At 41.2% G+C, this 24,424-nt stretch overlaps 1 protein-coding gene across 1 annotated transcript in view; it reads right to left on the reverse strand.

Moving 5' to 3' along the window:
* DERA (deoxyribose-phosphate aldolase) overlaps positions 1-23,125 on the reverse strand; it is an 88,572-nt gene extending 65,447 nt beyond the window's left edge. The window contains exons 1-7 of the mRNA XM_077756411.1: positions 22,994-23,125; positions 16,324-16,492; positions 14,064-14,200; positions 12,109-12,433; positions 4,111-4,208; positions 2,798-2,945; positions 735-830 (exon numbers count right to left, since the gene is read on the reverse strand). Coding sequence (XP_077612537.1) covers positions 735-830; positions 2,798-2,945; positions 4,111-4,208; positions 12,109-12,433; positions 14,064-14,200; positions 16,324-16,492; positions 22,994-23,125 — 1,105 coding nt within the window. The remainder of the gene's footprint in view (positions 1-734; positions 831-2,797; positions 2,946-4,110; positions 4,209-12,108; positions 12,434-14,063; positions 14,201-16,323; positions 16,493-22,993) is intronic.
* Between the last annotated feature and the right edge of the window lie 1,299 nt (positions 23,126-24,424).

The raw sequence follows: 24,424 nt of genomic DNA on the forward strand, positions 1-24,424 counted from the left end.
TACCATCCCCTGACCCACTATATCATGAAACCGATCATGACATGAATCTGCTCAGAACCTTGCAGTACCTTCCCCATCACCAGAATAAAGCCCAGATGCCGCTGCTGAGCGTCTTCTCCCTACGTGATCTGGCCCTGTTCTACCTCTCCAGCTTCAACTCCCAGAGCCACTTGCCCCCGTGTCCCAATTTAGACCCAAAAATTGCAAGCTACGTACAGTTCCCCAAATGTGCTCCTTTGCCTTCACACACGCTAGTTCCTCTGTCTAAAATCATTCGCTAACTCACCCACACTGCCAGCTCCTCCGTACCCTTTAAGACCCTACACAGCTATTAGCTCCTCGACGAAGAACTCCCTTACTCTCTGTCACCAACCTCTGCAAAATAAATCACTCCCTGCTCAGAGTTACAAGTGTAACTTCTGCGTACCTTTATTATCATATTTTGCTTACATACAATACTACATATCCTGCATGATGACATTTTAAACTTGATTATCCCTCCTCAACAACTGAGTTTCCTTAAGGACAGGGAAACACTTCTGTATTCTTGGGAAGTCACACGGTCAGCTACTTAGTAGGCAATTAGATACTGAGAGAATGAGTAAATACAAATAGCTCAATAGATAAAACTAATTAAATCATCATAATAAAACTATATGGAAAGCCTCCAGGTATCTGAGTTGAAGAACTGGAAACAGACTGAGAGACAATAGCAACAGCCAAAACCATTTTACCCGAAGCCACTGGGATGGCACAGCCCGCTGCCTGCAGTGCCTTCACAGCGTCACACACTCGTGCAGGATAAACACAAACGGCGGCTGTAGTAATACCTACGAAGAAAGAAATCATAACAGCCTACTTTAGAGGAAGTTCAATTTGCACAATATGCTTTTAATTATTATTTATAACACCACACTGGCAGAAATCAAAATGGCAGGAAGAGTAATTCCCCCATGATGCTGCACTGAATGAAAAAGTTTTAGGGGCGCCTGGATGGCTCAGTTGATTAAGCATCCGACTTTGGCTCAGGCCATGATCTCATGGTTTGTGGGTTCGAGCCCGCATCGGGCTCTGTGCTGACAGCTCAGAGCCTGGAGCCTGCTTCAGATTCGGTGTCTCCCTCTCTCTCTGCCCTTGCCCCATTCATCCCCCCCCCCCAAGAATAAACAAGTAACAAAAAAAGAAAAAGTTCTGACTCCCCACATTTCCCTTCCAGGTCTTGACAATATGGGTCATTTTTTTTTACCGTAAAAGCCATAGAATAAAATAATCATGACGTACTGCTCTTTGAGGTTAATATAATACCACTTTTTAAAAGTTCCTAAACAGGGGCGCCTGGGTGGCTCAGTCGGTTAAGCGTCTGACTTCAGCTCAGGTCATGATCTCACGGTTCGTGGGTTCGAGCCCCGTGTCGGGCTCTCTGCTGACAGCTATGTCAGAACCTGGAGCCTGCTTCAGATTCTGTGATTCCCTCTCTCTATGACCCTCCCCTGCTTACACTGCCTCTCTCTCTCTCTTTCAGAAATAAACAAAAACATTAAAAAAATTTTTTTAAATAAAAAAATAAAAATTCCTACACAGTAAACTTAATGGTCTTGACTCAATGACAGTATTTTATTTCAGTAGATAACAAAATCCAGATTTCTATAGCAAACAGACAGTGGATGAAAAAAAAAATGGACGTAAATCTTTCAAGGTAGTATTGCAAAAATGACATTTAATTGATCCTATTTCCTCCGTTGCAAGAAATAATAAAATCTGAATCTGGAGTCCTCATTTGGAAGAATAAGCTCTTAAAATTTAAAAAAAATCAAATAAAATCAAATAGCCAATATAAAACAAAACAAGAGCATAAGACTCATATGAAGTTGTTGCTTTTTTCCAGCCCCTCCCTCAAGGTTGGTGCTTTTAATAACTCTGTATAACAACACCTACAAATAGGTGGTGTTTTTATTGTCAACTCAAAAGAAACATAAAAAATATTTTTCAAAAGCTGTGGAGTTATTTAGGCTATAAATTATCTACAGATTACCTGGGATAAAATACCAGCACTGGACTACAACATCTCTAGCTGCCTTCATTACAGACAGGCACTTGGGAAGCATGAAGCATCTCTCCATGGAAAGATGTGGCTCCTAAAGCCAGCACAGTGAGTGACCCGATACATCACCTTGGAAATGCCATTTTGCCTTCCTGATCTCGGTTTCCTCACTTAGATATAGGGGATCAACTCTCAACGGTCTCTTCCATTCCTAAAATGTTAAGATTCTAAACTTATGGCAACTTTAGAAAGTCCTTTCTTTCATGTATACTAAGAGAGTGAATATAACTTTTTCAAAAGATCTAACCTAATATACGAGCGTGCAATATTCCCCATTTGCATTTTATTCTCAAAAGTATTTCATTTACTCACAGAAAATACTTTATGTATGAGATGTGATTATTAAGTAATGAGACTGGCTTATGCACATGTGGCTAGGGAATGAGAATCAGTATTTTAGAGTCACTAGATAGAAAATTTCCCACACTGAAGAAGTGGAAAGAAAAATAAAGAAACTCTCTACCAGCAACTTTAATCCATGATGGAAAGAACTGACCTAAAAAAGAGACTCAGATTCTCTCCCTGCTGTTTTTTACAGATGAATCTCAATTATTTGTTAGGTACACAAATCTACCCGTGGATTTTACTGCTATCTATTATCATTTTAGCAGCTGAATCTTGTCTTAAGCCCTCTTAGATTTAGTAATTAGTATTATAAAGCGGTAAACACAGACAGATTATACACAACAACATTACCTTTATCATGCACATTTAAAGTTTTTAAGAGATCTTCCCGGATTGGATACTTGGCTTTATAACAGAGCCTCTGAACATTGGAAGATGTGTCATCGCCTGAGAGTGTAGTAAGGTCTATAAAGGTAACAGCTTTCAGGAGCCAAGCAGCCTGGTTTAAGAAAAGTAAAAATAAGATTAAAAAAAGAAAAAAAAAAATCAACAACCCAGTAGGTTAGCAGGAAATCATTAGACAAACATTTGTGCTAAAATCTGACATCTACACTGTTCTCAGGCATGTCATTCTCATATGTGATGTAAACACTGCTCAAGAGTGACCAACAAGATGAACGCTGCATAGAACAAAATAAAAGAGGGGTACAGAGTGGTCTTAAAATGATTTTTCCTTCCATAGCTATCCCAAAGTGAAATCCCTAATAGAGGAAGCCTCCCCACACCAGACCTCTCCATCTTATCTACCGGGACCCTTGATGGCTACCGTTATCAGCAAGAGAACTTGAGAAAAAGAGGATCTCTAACTGATATTTTTACCTCCACTCTTGGGATCTGAGACATTTAAAAAAGAGTCTCTAATTTCTTTGCTGTTTTTCCCCCCCGTGTAATCCAATTTCATTTTTGAAACAATATTCATAGCTTGTAACTCATTCTAGTGACTTTCCTTTTATCTTTCAATTAGAATATTTCTAAAGATGGGTAAAATGTGAAATGTCACCCTCAAAGATTCACAAAATATCACAATATTTTGCCTCAGTTGAGAAATGAACTCTGAATTCCTTTTAGTCCTGCAATGCACAGCACATCTTGGTCAGTAGCCACTGAAGGATATGCTGATCACAAGTGCCCCATGAAACATCATGTTTTGAATTTTGGAAAATGATTTATGAAAATTAATAGTGAGGTAAACACGGTGGTCAAAGAAGGTCAACTTTTATGCCTAAGGGCCTCAACAGCAGACACATCAGGTCTAGATGTTATGGTTTAAAAATTAAAATAGAAGACAACCAAAGAAGGTATGTCTAAGGGACTGAATAAATGTGTTGAGGTAATACGCCATTTAATTCACTCATGAATAAAGATGCCTCAAATTCATTTGCGGCTTTGCCACTCAAAAGTGATAAGATGTTTAACTTGTTTGGATAAATGTGTTATCTTTCTCCAACCCATCATCATCATATATGAATTATTAAAATAAGTCATGGACAGCTGCAATCTTTTAAGTTTAGATGCATCTTGAGCAAAATTCAATATTGTGGCCTTGAGGGAAGAGACCAAGCATTGTAAACTACAGGAACAGAATGCTCGAGAGGAAACCTTACTTGCCACTCCTTTTTCACGGTCCTGCGAGCCTGGATTTGCTCTGCACGCCTCAGAACTGCTGGTTGATTCACTTGTATTTTGGAGATCCAGCTAAGGTCTAAAGGGGAAAGAAGAACACTTCTTTATTAAATATATTCACCTATTTTTACACAGTCCTTGAAAGGATATATCATTTTGCATCAGAGCTTTTGTAGAGCTTCTGTTTCTTTTTTGCATAATTACCAATCAATAGCCTTGTTGAACGAAGCCTGGTCATGAAAAGGCATACTTCATGTAAAATCAAGTACAGGAGGAACCGGAAGAACCCGTATTGATTCATTACACAGATATGTCTAACAATGGAGGAAAATGTTACATGACTGCTGCCACGTGCTTCACTTCTGACAGCAAAGGCTTATTTGTAAGTGTCCCGTCCAGAAGAACAAATGATTAATAAATACCTGAGTGAATTAATGTTGGGGCTTAAGGAAATACTGGATCACTACCCACTTACTGACAAGATTAATCTCCACTAGACGCTGATATGATATAGCCCATTCTTTCCTCAGAGGAGAATATTTCAAACTGTTATCAGAAATTACGACATTGTTAGAACAGAAATTTCAAAAAGGGAAAGAAAGAAAGAAGGTGTTCAAAATTCTGGGAGGCATCTTCATTGCTTCTGTTTTGAAATGCTCTTTCCTACTTGGATCCTACCCTCTGTCTCTTAAGTTAACTGTAATTTCTATTTTGAACCCAGCCTACATGTTAGCTCTTGTGAAAACACTGCCAAGCTCCTTAGAGCTAACGTTTGGATACAGCTATACTGTACAACTTGAATTTAGTTCAGCAAGGAGTCGTTGTAAAATGGTCTCCTGTGCTCACCGTATTCTGAGTCATGATCTTATCTCCGAGTTTCTAACACCAAACATCGGTGCACATGTACCGATGCACGTTACTTTTGTCCACCAGCACTCTGTAACCGAGGTGACCTTACAGTAAATTGAGCACACACCCATTTACCTTCGATAACTAACCTCGTTTTTATAGCTCTCTAGCATCTTCTACCTTCTATAAATAACTTCACTTTTATAGCCCTCTAGCAACTTCTTTTTGGAAGAGCCTTAAAAATACACAGTGGGAAAGGTTCTTCGTTAGAAAATGCGTCCCAATTATCTGTGACTTTGCTTCCTGCAGTTTCAGTCACCTGTGGTCAACTGCAGTCCAAACATCAATGATCCTCCTTCTGAGGTAGCAGAAGGTCAACAGTAGCCTAACGCTAGGTCACAATGCCTACATCATTCACCTCATTTCCTCTCATCAGAGAGGCATTTTATGATCTCACATCATCACTAGGGGGACTAAAGTACAGTAAAATATTCTGAGAGAGACCACCTTCACGTGACTTGTATGACAGCATATTGTCATAATTGTTCCATTTTATTATAACTTATTGCTGTTAATCTCTTACTGTGCCTAACATACAAATTCAAATTTATCATAGACGTGTATGTATAGGGGAAAATATGGTATATATGTAGGGTCCAATACAGTCCACAGTTTCAGGCAGCCACTGGGGGCGGTCCTGGACATATTCCCCACAGATCAGAGGGTCTACCGTAGACCAGGCTCTATAATGTGATGGGGAAAACCGCTGACTGCATACTGCACTACATCACAACACAAATAATAATAACAAAGTATTTGCATCTACCACAAAGATAAGACCACACTTCTACAAAAAATATTCTCTCTTGTCATTTCCAATTGATTCCTCTTATCAATATTAATGTTGTAGAAATTCTAAGTAAAAGTCTAAGTGATTAATAATGATATACTTACTTAAGTATCACTGAATAAAAAGCTGAGCCTGGGTGCTTTTTTTTTTTTCAATTAAATTATTTTGTTAGCCGAAATTATTTAACAAAACAGATTTTTAACATTTCAATCCATCTGCTCCTCAAAGACACTGTGTGTTTTCCTGCTTGTCTACTGAGCCAACATCACAGAGAAAATGGGAGTCTAAGGTCAAGCAAATGAAATCTGCCTCTTCTTCCCCACAGAGATGGTTCTAGGTAAAGCCCAAAGAAACCAGACCAGACAGACATGCCAGACTCATCCTAATTTGTAAGACCTATAAGAACCCCTCTCTACCCAAAGACAGGGGAGATTCTTTAAATAAATTTAAAAAACACCAACAACTAGTAATGGTGATTAGGTTTGTGGTAAAGATCGTTTCGGGCAGATAGTAAAATCAATGAGGCCAAGAGTTGTGTGAAGTACAAGGCTCACCACCAAGCGACGGTTGTCAGTGGCCAAAAGAGGGAAGCTTATGCTGGTGGGGCAAGGTGTCGAGGGGCTGTCCTTTATCAGTCATGGGACACTTTCTGGAAGCCCCTCTCCGCCTCTTCTCTACTCCCCACTCCCACCAACGGAAGCACTGCTAGTGGAGAGAGGTCTCAGGCAGTCCCAGGATTCTTCACCACCCGGCTGCTTCTATCCTCCTATGAGTCCTCTTCTCCCTCTCTCCTCCACCCCTGCGGTACAGCCTTTCGAAACTAGCGGGAGTTCCCTGGCAACCCTGTCACGTTCTGTCTCGGTACCTGTGCATGCTGTCTGCTCCTTCTGCCCTTCATTATCATGCCAACAGACTGAACTCCTACCCAACCTAGACTCCATTCAAATGCCAGCTTCTCTGTGAATCTTCTCTGAACCATGCAGGTTGAGGTACTCTTTTTGCTTCTGTGCACTTATTGTTGCTCTATAGTGTACCGTCAGCGCAGACCCCTTCATTCTGAATACACTGATCTGTCAGAATGTTCACATTCCCCACAGGCTTTGAAAACTCCAAGCCAAGTGCCTGGCACATGGGTGGCATTCAATAAACAGAATAGTCCCCCAGCACCAACAATGACCAAATTCTGAGCATTCAATAAATAAACAGAATAGTCCCCCAACACCAACAATGACCGAATTCTGAGCAATACCTTTCCCAACTGCTTTAAAAAAAATTAGTGTTTACTTTTCCCCCCACCACTTTATTGAGGTATCACTGACAAATAAAAATTATGTATGCTTAAGATATACATCTTGATGTTTTGATATACGTATACACTGCGAAATAATCATCACAATCAAGCTAACTAACCTATCTATCACTTCAAACCATTTTCTGTTTTTTCACTTTTTGCGTGTGTTGAGAATAATTAAGATCTACTCTCCGGCAGATTTCAACCACACCATAAAGTCTTGTTAACAACAGTCACGTTGCTGTACACTAGATGTCTGGAACTTATTCACCCTGTATAATGGAACTTTGCACCCCAATTATTTCTAATAAAAGAACTTGTGGATATGAAGCATGGGACCTGCTTCAGAAGAAGTTGGGACTGAAGCCTGAACAGAATACCTGAGGGCATCCACCTTGAAAACTAATTTTTAGTACTATTCCCCACCAAAGGTTAGAACCCACAAGGCCTGCTCGCAACTTCACAGATACCACTCACTAGAGGTCCCTGCAAACCCCCTACTGGTGAATGTAACAGGATGACTTCTCTTGCAATATCAGCCTCCACTGTTAAAAATATCATTAGTGGTCATAAAATTATCCAGCCCCATATTTAATCCAGCCACAGAATTTGCCTCTGTGACCTCCCCTGGTAATGAATTATATAAGTGACTATCTCATTTTATTAGCACTTAATTTGCTACTCTTTAATTTCATCAAATAACCCTTGTTCTCATATTATGGGGTCTGGGGAAAAGAAAGGACTGATTGGCCTTTGTTATGTCCTTCATAATTTTTAATATTTTATTCGAGTACCCTTTAGCGTCTCTCCTTTCCAGGAGAAGTGATTCTAATGCACACAATCTCATCAGCACCATAGAATCTTCTCTTACGGGGCCAGGAGGGGTTTCAAGTACACGTGCCTTTGGGGAGAATCGACATGAAGCCATAATTGGAAGGCGATAATACTCTTTTCTTAAAACTTTTCCATGAAAAAATATCCTACTGTGTCTCTTAGTGTGTCATTTGGGTGGCTTTCAGACCCTTCTGTCAGTTATAAATTTATTCTCAGATACTCTTCTCACAATGTTTTATTATGGTTATTTTTCCTGTGTCCGTCTCAATGGAGACAAATCATTTTCCTTACGAATCTACCATGGAGTCTCTCTGTCACTTGCACTGCTGCTTCCTGGGATGTTCTCACACTTCTTCAGAGTATTTCAAATTGCCACTCTGTGAAAGGACGTTTATTCTGCGTTTTGACTTTACCTTTGTTCCTAGTGGAGAAAAATACATTCTGATAATTTTTTTAATTTTTTTTTTTTTTAATTTCTGAGAGAGAGAGAGAAGCGTGNCACGAGCCGTATGATCATGACCTGAGCCGAAGTTAGACGCTTAACTGACTGAGCCACCCCGGCGCCCCTACAATGTGACAGTTTATTAGAGATTTTTCTCCCCAAAAAATCTGGGAAAAGAAAGACTAAATTTTCCATGCTTTCTTTTCATTCCTTCTGTTTATTCTCAGTTTTAATTTGCATCCTCCCAGGAATCAGCCAGAGCCTCCCATATGCGCAAGTGCCTAGCACAAAAATGGTTGCTCAAGAAGGCTCTTGCATCACAATAAATTAATTTTTACAAAATGTTTACTTATTTTGAGAGAGAAGGAGAGGGAGGAGCAGAGAGAAAGGGAGAGAGAGAATCCCAAGCAGGCTCCACACTGTCAATGCAGAGCCTGATACAGGGTTCAATCTCATGAACTGTGAGATCATGACCTGAGCTATAATCAAGAATCGGATGCTTAACCAACTGAGCCATCCAGGCCCCACAGTAAATTTACTGTACCTCAGACAACGTAACTGGTGAAATATCAACTGACCATGTCTAGTCTTTTTTTTTTTTTAATGTTTGTTTTTGAAAGACAGAGACAGAGCACAAGCGGGAGAGGAGCAGAGAGACAGGGAGAAACAATCCAAAGCAGGCTCCAGGCTCTGAGCTGTCAGCACAGAGCCCAACATGGGGCTTAAACTCATGAATCGTGAGATCATGACCTGTGGGACGCTCAACTGACTGAACTTCCCAGGCGCCCCGACCATGCCGGGTCTTTTAATCTTAGCCTTGGAAAACAGCAACTTAGCTAGAAAAAAAAGAGCTTTGGATGTTAGTGCGTGCCTGATCCATCCAAACTCAGAAGATACTCTACTTATACAAATGAGCAGACTCAGCCTTGTCCACTTCCTAGGCCAAAAATATACAAGAAAGACTGGAAGCCTCATCCTTACTAGCAGGTAGGAGGTAGAATTTGCTTTCTTCACAAAGTCTACTGCCATCTAAAGAACTCCAGGTGAGCTCTCCAGGGCATCCATGCCCCCACAGGACATGAGCCAACATTTCCAACATTCTACCATGTAAACCCAATCCTCAGAACCCAGATAGACGGTCTAGAAACCAAGACACCAGGGAACGCCTGAGTGGCTCAGTTGGTTAGGTGTCCAACTCTTGATCTCAGCTCAGGTCTTAATCTCAGGGTCCACACTGGGCTATATGCTAGGGGTGAAGCCAACAAAAAAAAAAAATAGAAACCAAGCCACCAACAACCTTACAACATATATTGCTACTACTCACAGGCCTTACTACTATGACATCTCCTCACAGCCACCCTGACCCTGACCTCCAACTCCTGTCCCACATACATTCTCCATTAAGACCACTCTTTAGGATATCAATGCAAGTCCAGGTGAGTATTTAGTTTACTCTACCCTCTAAAATACTTCAACTTAGGGGCGCATGGGTAGCACAGGTTAAGCATCTGACTTTGGCTCAGGTCATGATCTCACAGTTTGTAAGTTCGAGCCCCACATTGGGTTCTGTGCCGACAGCTCAGAGCCTGGAGCCTGTTTCAGATTCTGTGTCTCCTTCTCTCTCTGCCCTTCCCCTGCTCTCTCTCTCAAAAATAAATAAATATCTTTAAAAATTTTTTTACATAAATTACTTCACTTAGATTTCTGGCACCAATCTGACATGATCTGCTAATTGGTTCCTTCTGTACCAATCTAGACTATTCTCTGCTTACCCTCCTGTTCCCTTTGATTGTCATTTCCAGTATGTATTGTGTCCAGAGCCATGTGGGTTATAACGTTCTTTCAGACCACATCATCACAGTGGGGCAGAGCCTGGGTTCACATTACAAGACACATGTAGTCTTGTACCCGGCTTCACACAGCGGCATCCCATTGTGATTTTAAGGCCTCCCCACTTTCCCTCATCCTTCGTCCTTCCTTGAGACACGAGCCCTTCCTTTCCCAGCTATCGCTGCTCTTACTAATTAATTTCTCTCAATTATTCTCCTTCTCGATTCATCAGATATTATCTGTAGGTTAATCTAGGCACCGAAAGAAGAAACTGGTCGCCTGTTCTGGCAGTGAAAATACTGTTTGCTGTGGTCTCCAGGCTCCCTGTTCCAGATCCACTTGTCCCCAGCAAGCCCGTAATCAGTGACCGGCAGGTGGCTGCAGCTACGTAGCCAGAGAGCCAGAAGCCCTTAGAGGAGTGAAGCCCCCAAATGCACGTCCTACCTCCTCCCCATTTAGCATTTCTGGCCTGGAGGCATTGAGCCACATGGTGTGAGAAGCACAGTGGCATTATATAGGTTGCTGCTCTCCTGAAAGAGCTTAGGGAATAAAGTCATAGACTGGGAAGATCTGAATAATATAAAAAAAACAAAAACAAAAACAAGAAAAAACATAAGCCAACATATGGGGACCAAAAAAAAAAAAAATCAATGCTTTTAACCAACATTTCCAACTAATTTGTTAGGAATTCAATGAAAAATGACGAAAACTGACTTTGCTGACTGGAATAAAAAGGGACGGATGGTAAAAACTCAAACCCCTGAGAAGAGATTGGAGGAACAACCTCTGAAAACAAACAGGAACCAAAGGCACAAATGCAGAGCCCAAACCAGAAGAACACCACCAGCGTTTAACAGCAACAGCCTCGCCCAGATATCACAGCAGCTGCTGCGGACAGTGACACCACCACTTACCCTAACTCACTTGGAGAAAGCATCCAAAGCCTGAACCATGCATGACTGTGGGTGGCAGGAAAGAGGGGAGATCCATTCCTTCCTCTTAGCACCTCCCCGATGGAATTACCCAACACTAAGAGGACAGGAGTTAGTTGCTGGAAAGTCAAAAAATGACAAATTTCTATTACAATGGTCCGTAAGCTTGGGACATGCTAGATGAGTTAGCTTCTCTTGGAGATGCATAAAGCATTTAGCACGTGTGCCTCAATGACAAAGTCCCACAGGAAAGAAACCTTCTTGAATTTTCTTTAATTCAGCATTTCTCAAACAGTTGACCATAAAAGGCTTTTCTTCTATAACGTACACTTACCACACTTGCTGGGCAATAAGTCAAGTTCAGAGGAAGGGAAGGTCAGAGTAGTTTTGTCCAGTTGGCTAAAACAAAACCTCTTAGTAAACAAGTGGAGATAAGAGACTGACCCGAAAGCAGAGGTTTTCAGTCTGGAGACATTTCTGGTTGTCACAGCTGGTGGTGGGAGTGTGACACTTGCATCTAATAGGCAGAGGCCAGGGATGCTGTTAAACATCCTACAATATACAGGACTGTCTCTCAATAGGGTAAGTGCCTGACACTAAGCTTTCTAATTGGAGCCTAAGTGCCTGACATTAAGCTTTTCATGGCTTAGGCATCCATTTCAAAAGACATCTGTCCTGAATACACATATCGGCAGCTGTATGACACCATTACTAAGGAACCAACCAACAAGGAACTGGACAGCCCCCACACACAAAGGTCACTCTTTCAGAAAGCCCTGGGTAACCTAGACAACTGCCTTGAGTGACCCTGCTTCCCCTTCTCATGCTCCAGTTCCTGTTCTTTTGCTTTAAATTAGCCAATAAAGAGGGAGCCCACAATACCCTACACACCCCACCCTCATAAAGACACAGATCATCATTTGTGCATGCACACTTGCTCTCTCTCTATACCTGAAACTGCATAGTGCAGCCCTTGGGTGTGCTGTGTAGTCTCCAGGACCTGTGAGTGATGAATCTTGATCCTCAAAGTTCCCTGACAGTTTCTGCTGAAGTGCGTCCTGCAGTCATAATAAGAAGTGGAAGAGGTGACCCACTCATAGACAGGAGCCCTGGTAGGGGAACCGGCTACGGACTTTGCCACAAGTGATGTACCCACGTGAGCACTGCAGACATTCCTAACCAAGGCCACTACCAGCAACAGGCTCAGGACCAAGAGAACAGTCCAATAACAGAGAGTAACTGGGCCCCAAATGTCAACAGTGCCAACACAGAAAGCCTACGCAAAGGACGGGCAGGATTCAAGAATAAAGAGGAAGCACTGAAGGCTTATGAGAAACAGGAGTTTCAGGAGTAAAAGCATGTTGGCTCTACTTGATTCACTGCGGCTTATTTGTAAAGCAGGCTAAGGAGTCCAGAGCTGTGCTATCCAATGAGTAGCCATGGTCACATGTGGCCACCCGAGCATCTGAAATGTGGAACAGTCTAATTTGAGATATGTTTTAAGTGTAAAATACTCAGCAGATTTCAAAGATTTAGCACCAAAATGAATGCAAAATATCTCTATAATTATGTTTTGATATTGATTACACACTGGAAATATAATATTTGGGATACATTTGGTTAAATAAAAAGTTATTAAGATTATTTTCACCTGTTTTTTAACCTTTATAATATGCATTCTAAAAGATCTTAAATTACTTTGTGTTGCCCATCGTATTTCTTTCTTGTTGGGTTTTTTCTTTTCTTTTTTTTTTTTCTTTTTTTTGGTTAAGTTTACTTATTTTGAGAGAGAGAGAGTGCGGAAAAGTGGGGCAGAAAAAGAGAGAGAGAGAATTCCAAGTAGGCTCTGTGCTGTCAGCAATAGCAAGATCAAGACCTGAGCCAAAATCAGGAGTTGTACGCTTAGCCAACTGAGCTACCCAGGCACCCCGTTCGTTGTATTTCTATTAGACAGCACTGGTCTAGACTTTATCCTGTAAGTGATCAGAGCCTCTGAAGATTTCCAAACTGGGCTATAACAAAATCAAAGAAGTATTTTCTAAAAATAAGCAGTATACAGAATATGTACCATAGAAATGCTTACACAAATATGCAAATACAAGTATGAAACGGTATTTATGGTAGCAGTGTTACAAGGGACACTAAGATACATGACTGATTCAATCAAATACAGCAGATCCATAATACAGAATATGATCCAGCCATTAAAAAGAATGAGGTAGATCAGTAAGTGCTGTCATGGAAAACTGATTATGGTGCATTACTCCATGAAAATAAGCGACCTGCATGGCAGTGACTTGTTTTAAATAAAAATGTTTATGGGGCACCTGAGTGGCTCAGTCGGTTAAGTAACTGACTTCAGTTCAGGTCATGATCTTGTGGCTCATGAGTTCAAGCCCTGCATTGGGCTCTGTGCTGACAGCTCGGAGCCTGAGGCCTCCTTCATATTCTGTGTCTCCCTCTCTCTGCCCCTCTCCTGCTCACACTCTGTCTTTCTCTCTCAAAAATAAATAATAAACATTTTTTTAAAAATTTTTAAATGTTTATAAAAACAAAAATACAAATATAAAACATATATCTGTTGGTACATGTGCAAAAAAAGTAGAATATATACCAAACTAACATAAATGTTTCTCTTCAGAGCTAGAATTATATAAGATTTCTACTTCCTCATGTTGCAGTTCCATAAAACCGAAATTTTTCACCAAATGCGAGCATTACCTTATTGAGCCGTAAGAACAAAATACACTAAGCTCTTCTGAATTAAGAGGCACACAGGCAGGAGTGGCAGGTGGAAGGAGACTGCAGTCGGTAAGCCAGTAAGATCTCTGTTACTATAGTCCAGACATCAGCATCATGTATCACCTCCGTGGGGCATCTCACACTCCAAACCTGTCATGACCTACCTTGCCACTGAGCTCTTCCACAACCCAGCCTGACACAGCTGTACAAGGCCAGGTGGAAAGGAACAGCAGAATGCCACCGTTACTGCTCCCACAGAAAAGATCACCAAACATCAGCACCACAGGCCACCAGACGAAACCTGATTATTATATAAATCCTATATGAAACTAATATCACACCTGGGTAAGACAGGCCCACACTGGCCCACCCACAGCAATGCCCTTCCCCATAGTTAAGGAGTCTGTGGGGCCAAAGGTCCAGACTTTCCCTGAGATCACATTCTCTTTCCAGGCCATGGGCAGGAGCACGGGACCCCAGAATTCCTAGACACACGGCATTAGGTCTGCTCACAGAGTGTTACACAGGGGTCTCCATCCCAAAGTCGATAGTTTAAACTTAAGATACGAGGCATATCAGGGACTTTGCTCCTAGAAAGTCTGGTCAATACACATCTGCCAATGAGTTACATTTGTTCTTTCATTCAACTAATATAAACGGGGTACACACGATGGTGCCAGCACTGCTTGAGGCTCTGTGGATTCACCAGTGAATGAGAAAACAAAATCCTGACTCTCACAAAGCTTCTTCCGAGGAGATGGGGCAAATAAACATGTAAATGCATGTTGAACATATTACGTAACATATGTTACAAGAGAAAGGAGAAGGCAGGGATGGGCATGGTCAGGGAGAATTTCTGGTAAGAAAACAACTGAGCAGGGCCCCATATTAAATAAGGAAGGGAGCAAAGAGACCATCAACCAGGGGAAACAGTGTTCTAGGCAGAGAGAAGAGCAAACGCAAACCTCTAAAGCAAGAGTGAACATGTCATATTTGAGGCAAAGCAGGGACACAGGAGCAACTGGTGGGTGGTAAACAAGGAGAACTGGGAGTCGTAGAGACAAAGCCGAAGAGGCTATGGGCCAGGTCAGAGAGGAAAATGTCCTCCACACTGAGAGCCATGACCCATGGATATGTCATGAAATCAAGGTTGTCAGCTACAATGAGTATTTTTTTAAAAGAAGAGACAATAAAATGGAAAACATCAGGACACGTTTTATACAATACAGATAAGGGTCAAATGCAGAAATTTTGCTGCAATTATACATATGTAGGCATGTTCTGTGGGGCAATATAAAGTCCATGGCCAGCTGTGAAGCATGGCCCGTAAGGTTTGAAAGCCCCTGACGAAGGACTTTTTCGCACAGAAGGGCTTTAGGTATGAGAGAGGAAGTCTTCAGAGAACTCTGTGTGGAGAGACGAAAGGATCAGATTTAGGTTTACATTTCGGGAAGCCCCTCTGGCTGCTGTGGGGAAGACAGTAGAAGGCTCAGGCAATAGCAGGGGCAGCTCGGACTAGAACACTGGTAGCGGGGAGGAGAGAGTGGCCAAAGCCTCATCAGTCCACTGACTGCAGCATTTCAGTCTTTAAAATGTGCCTTCAAACAAATAAGAGCTGCTCATTCTCTGGTGCCATCTGGAGAGGGAATAGTGCAAGAAGAGCTGGTATTCCAGAGGCGACTGGAAGGCTCACGGAGCACAGAATTCAAGGAAGGATTCCTACTGCTCAGTACCCACAAATATCCTCAGCTAAGTCTCTGTGGGGAAAGTCCACAGGCTGGAACAAACCCTCAGAGCTTATCCCTCTGCCTCCACGCTCTGACCACTGGAGTAAAACTTATTATTGGGCACAATCCGGTCCATCTGCTGAGCTTCTGGTCCTCGCTAGAGTGAACCCACCATCCTAATTTGCCCAGGACTTGCTCAGTTGACACCCCCTGTCCCATCTTGTGTAGCATTGCTTCTATATTTCATTTTTCTAATAAACAAATGTGGGCATGGGGGTAGGCTCGGTTGGTTGAGTGTGTACCTTTTGATTTTGGCTCAGGTCATGATTCCAGGGTCGTGGGATGGAGCCCCTCACCAGGTTCCACACTGAGCGTAGAGCCTACTTGAGATTTTCTCTCTCTCTCCCTTTGCCCCTCTCCCCTGCTCTCTCTCTCTCTCTGTAATACAAACATAAAATAAAATTTTTAATAAGCAAAATAAACCAGCCTGGGTTTTGTAGACCCCAGTTTCTACCATATTCATGTAAGAGGAAAGTATAGTGAACAGAGATCTCACTTGAATATGTACTTCACTCTGTAAGGAGACCACAATTTGACTCTTCCCCCGTCTTCCAGACATAAACTGTCCCTCCCAGCACGCAGGACATTCACTGGCAACTAAGGGTACTCGGGACACGGGTGGCGGGCAACAGCTAACTCCTTCCAGTCTCGGGTGGTGGTGGGAGGGATACCCAACACTCTTGTGTCTCCACAGTCATTTGAATATAACCAGCCAGTTGTGCCCCGGCCTGGGCCCAAGCCCACAAGAGACACACACACACCACACCGCCAGCCGGGAGGGCACGAGAAGTATGAGAAACTGTAGGCTAGGTGAATAAGGAATATGTATGGGGAATATCCAGATTCCTAGAGGAGAACTAACTGCAAGCAATGCTTTTGTCATTTTTATAGCCTATAAATCTAACACTCTTTAGGGTTAGCCCTTTTTATTTTGGAAAAATCTATCAGCAACAATGAGCTCAAAAAAAAGTATGCTTAATGAAATATTAAATTCCGAACCTCCATTTCTCAGAAAAGCTGACGATCTGTAATTTGCACAAAATACTTTTCAACATTTACCAGGTGCCAACATAACTCTACAGAGATGCCACTCAGTCCAAGACCCAAATCTGCTAGAAAGCACCTTTCTACATACTTCAAAAATTAGCGGTTATGTGAAGAAGGCTGTGTTTAATGATGGCCATTTAACACAGCCTCACAAGATGCAGTTCCATAAAGCACTGAAGCATGACTTTCCACTTAGATAAAATGAGCATGGACAGTCCCCAACTTACAATGGTTCGATTTACAATTTTTCAATTTTATGGTGATGCAAAAGCAATATGCACTCAGTAGAAACCATATTTCAAATTTTGAATTCTGACCTTTCCCCAGACTACGGCTACGTGGTAGGATCCTCTCTCATGTTGGGCAGCGACATCCACAGCTCCCAGTTGGCCATGTGATCCCAAGGGTAAATCACCCACACGCTGACAGCCATCCTGTATCCATAACAACCATTCTGTTTCTCGCTGTCAGTATTTAATATATTCTATGACTACTCAACACTTTATTATAAAATAGACCTTGAGGGACACATGGGTGGCTCAGTGGGTTGAGCCTCTGACTCTAGATCTCAGCTCAGGTCATGATCCCCGTGTCATGGGATAGAGCTCTGCATCTGGCTTCACGCTGGGCATGGAGCCTGCTTAAGATCCCCTCCCCCCCCCCCCCGCCTCTGNAATAGGCTTTGTGTCAGGTAATCCTGGCCACTTGCTAATGTAAGTGTTCTGAGCATGTTTAAGGTAAACGAGGCTAAGCCCTGATGCTTAGTGGATTAGGTGTATTAAATGGATTTCTGACTACAGTACATCCAACCTATGATGGGTTTGTCAGGACATGACCCCACCATAATCGAGGAAGATCTGTACTCTAAAAACTGCTCATTTTTACATCTAAACTTCCTAGTGTATGTATAAGTAAGGCAGTAGTTATTAAGTGGTTGGCTTTAGAAGCATAATTTCACAACTAGAAAATACCAGTTCTAGATCAGACTCACAGGTGCTTCAAAGAGAAAATCTGTAAAATTACTTCAAATACTGGCTCATTTTAAAAACTGAATTTATCAAATCCAAGAAAAAATTCCAGAAGTCTATTCTGTTGAAGGTAAAACATCTGACATCATGGTGACTGTCACTGTAAATTCAGTTAAAGAGGATGGTGTTGAACATATAATTATTTGATTTTGCAATGGTAACATGGGTACAATTTGTTGGAACATACTATTATGATAAAAATAATTTTCTTATTCAATTAAGAAACCTATGGAGCAGAAATATACTTGGATATGGATGCGACAGACACATAATTTACAATTTCATCCAAATAAACTTCCACATTGTAACGAAGTGCAAGCTGTAGCTGTCAAATCTTAAATATTTTATATATACAGAGAATAAGTGAACTACCTGATCTTTCTGAGAAAGCTGATGTTTAATTAAAAATAAATACTTCTTCCTGACAGTATGCACATTTCTCTTTACTGATCATCATCAGATGAATTTTAGAAACATTTGGCTCTTGGAAGAATAAGAACCATTTTGTCAGTCAATCTAAGCTGATGTACAACCAGTCCTAAACTATTTTGTAAACACGACCTTTACATGTTGTTGGCTTTATTTTTTTTCAAAATCAGGTTGAAAATCTTTTAAAAAAAAAAAAAAAACCTGTTAAGCAAATATAACACCAAAAGCCACCAGCTTTTGAAACTCAGTGAACCACTACTACTGATGACAATTGTTTGTAAATACTGCAAACAGGAAGACACTAAAATGTATCCCTACAAAAGTAAAGACAAGACTTCAACAAATTAAATGAGTGCTTTTCAACTAGCATTATTTAATGCTTTATTTTAAAATTCTAAGATTGCACTTTGGGATACCACAACTTAATCTGTTTCGATTATCTACTGCTGTAAAACATATCACAACAAAATGTCAGGGCTCAAATCAGCAACCCCTTTATCATTTCTCCTGATTCTTTGGGTCAAGTGGGGCTGGGACACGCAACGTGGTTTGACTCATACAACCAGTGCCTTTAAGGAAGGCAGCTAGCTAGAAGACTACGCTCTGCTGGGACACTGCGTGCGCTTCTCTTTCTCCCTGTAGGACCAGAACCTCTCCCTTTCCAAGTGGCTTCTCCAACAGGGTAGTTGAACCCTTACAAGGCAACTCAGGGCTCCCAGATTCATAGAAACAGCCACTAAAGTATCATTTCTGCAAAAACTCTATTGGTTAAAGTGAGTCAAGGGCAGCCTGAAGCGATGCTGTAAAGGGACACCAATCCCAGAGACCCAGGCCATCTTTGGGGACTAGTTACCACAAACTCCTATTTTAAATTGATTACATTTATATTCTGTACTGGAAAGAAGTGAAATTGAGACGGTTTGAGATTTTACAGTATTTAGATTTAGCAAAACATTCCAAAGAATCTTAAACAAAGACATCTTATTTGACAAGTTTGGTCTTATAAGATTACATATTATTTTGCTTGCAATGGAGACAAAAATACATTAGCTGTGAAACTATTTGTGCCAAAATATTTATGCATTTCAATTTTTGAAAAATGAGAATTAAGAACACCCTCTACTTACAGAATTTGCTCTAAGCCTACCAGATACCTCAATATCTGGAAAATATTTTCTCAATTAGAAATAATATGTTCTACAGAGAAGAATCAATTGAAGGTATCAAGAATTTCAAATTTATGAAAAAGTAAAATTCAACTTTTAAAAAATTAATGAACATTTTAATTATTTAAAAAATTTTCAATGTTCTTCAAAAAACATTTTCAATGCTCTTCAAAAAATATCAATGATAGGGGTACCTGGGTGGCTCAGTTGATTAAGTGTCTGACTCTTGGTTTTGGCTCAGGTCATGATCTCACAGTTAGTGAGATCAAGCCCCGCATAGAGCTCACGCTGTCAGCATAGAGCCTGCCTGGGATTCTCTCTTTCTGCCCCTCCCTCCACCTCTCAAAATAAAATAAATATAAAATATATACATATAACAATGACATACCAGACTGATACAGTTAAGAAACTGGTTAAAGCAGAGCAATAACTCAACTTATGTTGTTTTATAAGGCTAAGATAATTAACATGAATACATTTTTTGGCTTTGAGGTATATGAATATATTTTGTTTTAGAATGAATTGTTTTCTAGAAGGTTTTTGTTTTTTTTTATTTCTAGGAGAGAGAGAGAGAGACAGCATGAGCAGGGGAGGGTCAGAGAGAGAGGGAGTCACAGACTGACACAGGCTCCAGGCTCTGAGCTGGCAGTCAGCACAGAGCCTGATGCGGGGCTCAAACCCACGTACCGTGAGATCATGACCTAAGCGAAAGTCGGACACTTAACCGACTAAGCCACCCAGGCGCCTCTAAAAGTTTTTGAATAGAGCTATTTTCTCTTGAATAGAAGAGCCACTAAAAATATAAAAGCAATTTGCCAGTTGATAAGTAAATATTTTTAAAAATTATATATCATTTTAAGTATTTGAGTGCACCTTTTCACTGTCAAAAGTATCTAGCTTGCATGCCAGATCACTCCAATCAAAAATCCTACTCTATGTCACCCTGAGGAACTTTCCCAAGCCTTTCAATCACAAAAGCTTCCTGTGGACTCCCCTGGAACTTTAGCAGATAATATACGATTATAATTCTTACCTAAGTCAGTAAATATTTAGGTGTTTACTATGTATCAGGCACAGGCACGTAATCTAGTGGTTATGTTGGATTGTTTGCTGAATTGTCTTTTCAGATGTTCCCACCAGGAGAAGCTTCCCCAAAGTGAAGAGACCCAGACCATTTCATCAGTGTACAAATTTCTACCTCCCCCAGCCCAGCTCCCCATCACTGCACTCAGGCGACAGGCAGCCAACCATCTATAACATTTGATGAGTCAATGAAAGGGGACTAGCAGTTTGGGGGAAGCCTTGATACACTAGAACACAGTATTTCAGGCATTTGCTTAACGGAGATTTATCATAGAGCTACTATCTGATGAGAAACCTTTTGAAAGAAGGGACAACTGGGTACAAGGAAGGATTCACAAACCAGGGAAGCCTGTGGAAGAAGTGTCAGCATCTGAGGGGAAGGGAGAAGAAAACTGTAGGACTTAACAACACAAAGAACCAAATTACACTACGTCATCTTGCCACACTTAATTGGTACAGGCGAGTTCTGGTGGGACACTAGGTGGCCGTCTCTTTCTCCATGTAGGACCAGAACCTCTCCCTTTCCAAGTGCCTTCTCCAACAGGGTAGCTGAAGGCAGCTGAGCGCTCCCAGAATCATAAAAACATCTACTGAAGCATCACTTCGGCTGCATTCTATTGGTTAAATGAGCCAAGGGCAGCCCAAATCAATGCTGTAGGAGACATCAATCCCAGAGACCCACGTGGAAAAGACACTGAGTGAAAAGTTTGTGGGGAACTAGATATTCACCTGGGATGGAAATATCACCTCACACATTACTTGCAGGTCAAAAGGGTAAGCTGGGATCATAGAACTGGCCAATACAGCTGCAATCTCCTTAAATAAATGATCAAACTTAGTAACACTGATAGTGGGATAATCAGACATTCATTATGAGCCTCATGAGATGACATAATATAAAATATATAGCATCACTTATGAAGTAATCTTACCAGAACTGTTTAATCTGAACCTAATCAGACTTTACATAAGTGATTGCTAATTTTATATATCAACTTTGGGCCACGGGGTGCCCAGTATTTGTTGAAACATTATTTCTGGGTGTGTCTTCTCAGGGTGTTTCTGGATGGGATTGGCACTTGAATCAGTAGACTGAGTACAGGGGATTGCCTTCTGCAATGTGGCTGGGCCTCGTCTGATCTGCTGAGTAGAATAAAAAGCTGAGGAAGAAAGAATTCTGTCTGCCTGACTGCCTTTCAGCTGGGATGCTGATCTTCTCTAGCCTTCAGACTTGGCACTTGGACCAGAACTTACACCACTGGCTCTTCTGGGTCCCAGGCACTCAGACGGGAACTTACAGCGTCTGCTCACCTGCATCTTAGGCCTTTGGACTAGGATTAGAACTTACAGCACCAGTTCTTCGGTTCCCCAGGCCACACTGAGGCTGGAACTGTACCTTGGCTCTCCCGGGTCTCTAGCTCACTAACTGCAGATCTTAGACTTCTCAGAGTCCAAAATCATGTGAGCCAATTCCTTCATTAAGTCTCTTTATCTGTATCTATATTCATATATCTACTACTGATTCTGTTTTTCAAGAGAACCCAAACTAACACATCACTTCCAAATTAAAGTAAATATAGAAAAGATAAAAATGAGTTAAATGACATCATGAGGAAATAATCAGATAAACCCTAAAGCTGGAATGATCTACAAGTTAGATAATCCCAAATCATCAAACTCGTGGCAGTAAAAGAAACAAGCTTTGTTCCAGATGAAGGGAGACAAATACAACAATTGAATATAATGCATGGTCCTTACTTGGATTCTGGCTTGAACACATCAGCTATAAAATACATTTGGGGCAACTGGAGAAATTTAAAATAAAGACCTGGTATTAGATAATATCAGGGAATTATTTCAAGTTTGGTTATTGTGACAATGATATTATGATATTGTAAGAAAATACCTTTATTCCTTAAAGACATAAACAAATATTTACAAATGAAATATCATAATGTCCATATTTTTAATTTAAAATATTTCCAAAAAACATTGCCAATGCAAAGTGTAAATCATTAATGACAGTTGTATCTCGGTGATTGGTATCTATGGGTGATTTTATATTAGTCCTTCTACTTCTCAGAATGTTTGACATTTTTAGCAATTAAAGGAAACTATAAACAAAAGCAAGCGAAAATAAATAACATAATGAATAAGGGAAACCATGATGGTCAGCCTCCAAAATTGCCCCCAGTGATTCTAATCTCCTGGTATTCATGCTTCTTCCACAGTGAATAGGTTTGACCTATATGACCAATAAGATACTGTGGCGGGGCGCCTGGGGGGCTCAGTTGGTTAAGCTTCTGACTTCGGCTCAGGTCATGATCTCATCATTCATTCAAACCCTGCATCAGGCTCTGTGCTGACAGCTCAGAGCCTGGAGCCTGCTTTGAATTCCGTGTCTCCCTCTCTTTCTGCCCCTCCCCTGCTTGCACTCTGTCGCTTTCTCTCTCTCTCAAAAATAAACATTACCAAAAAAATAAGATACTGTGTAAATATCAGTGTGTGTTTTTCCAATATTTGGCAATAAAAGACACTGTGGCTCTTGCCTTACTATCTTGGATCCCTCTCTTCGGGAAAAGACAAACGCCACATCACAAGGACATTCAGGTGGCCCTAGGGTGAAACCCACATTAACAGAAAGCTGAGGGCTCTCACCAGCTGCCTGCACTAACTTGCCAACCATTGCGAGGAGCCACCCTGAAAGCAGCTCCCCAGCTCCGGTCAAACATTTAGGTGACTGCAGCCTGGGCTGAGAACTTGACAGTGACCTTGTGAGAAGCCCCAAACTAGAAACACGCAGCTAAATCACTCCCAAGATTCTGACCCACAAAAATTATGAGATAATAAATGTTGATTGTTTCAGGTTGCTAAGTTTTGGAGCCATTTATTTCATAGCAATACATAACATACAAAAACCAATATGCAAAGTTACCAGTAGTAAACGGTGTCACAACGATAAAATGGCACACTAAAAGTGAAGTTTCCCCAAACCTTAAAATGTAAGTATTTCACACTCCACCAATACCAACATATAAATCAAACTATACCAAAACTCATTTGTATGGGGCTGTAGAAACTATACATTCAAGATCAGTATATCTTACTGTATATATATTGTGTCTCACAGTCTGCATGCATGTTTATATCATCTTCCCTCACACACACACACACACACACACACACACACTCTCATATGTTGAAACCTGGTCTCCAGTGTGACAACATTTGGAGTTGATTAGTCATGAGAACAAAGCCCTTATGAATGGGATTAGTGCTGTTAGAAAAGAGGCCCCAGAGAGATCCCTTGGTCCTTTGCTCTGTGAAGTTAACAGTGAAAAGACAGCCAGTGATGAGAAAGCCAGTCCTCATCAGACCCCAGATCTGCTGGTGCCTTGGGCTTGCTCTCCCCAGCCTCCATAACTGTGAGAAATAAGTTTCTGTTGTTTATAAGCTACCCAGTCTGTGGTGTTTTTGTTACAGCAGCCTGGACAGACTGAGACATACTTCCATTAAATTTATTTTTAAAAAATTAGTGAGACTGGAAGTTAAATCTCTAGCGATGGACACCCATGTTTTTAAATTCAGCCTAATAAGGGGCGCCTGGGTGGCTTAGTCGGTTAAGCGTCCGACTTTCGCTTAGGTCATGATCTCGCGGTTCGTGGGTTCGGGCCCCGCGTCGGGCTCTGTGCTGACNAAAGCTTATATATTTTTTAGCTTTTCAAAACCTGTTGTCCATCAGTTGTGTTTCTAAACTGTCATCCAAGGAGTTCTGTTAGCATTGAAACTGTCACGTGCTGTAACAAAACTGGTGTCAACCAAGGACTGACATCTCTGGGAGGTGAGCTTTTCACCGTGCACTGTTTTTACTATTGTTTAAATATGTTCAAATCTACAGAAAGAAAGGCAATACTTTTTACTCTGTTGGAGTTTTCCTTAAATTCTTAGGGGAAGCATTATCAAAAGGTTTTTCAGAAACCAAGTA

The sequence above is a fragment of the Crocuta crocuta genome, unplaced genomic scaffold (assembly GCF_008692635.1).
Source record: "Crocuta crocuta isolate KB4526 unplaced genomic scaffold, BGI_CrCroc_1.0 scaffold262, whole genome shotgun sequence".
In the NCBI taxonomy this organism is placed as follows: domain Eukaryota; kingdom Metazoa; phylum Chordata; class Mammalia; order Carnivora; family Hyaenidae; genus Crocuta; species Crocuta crocuta.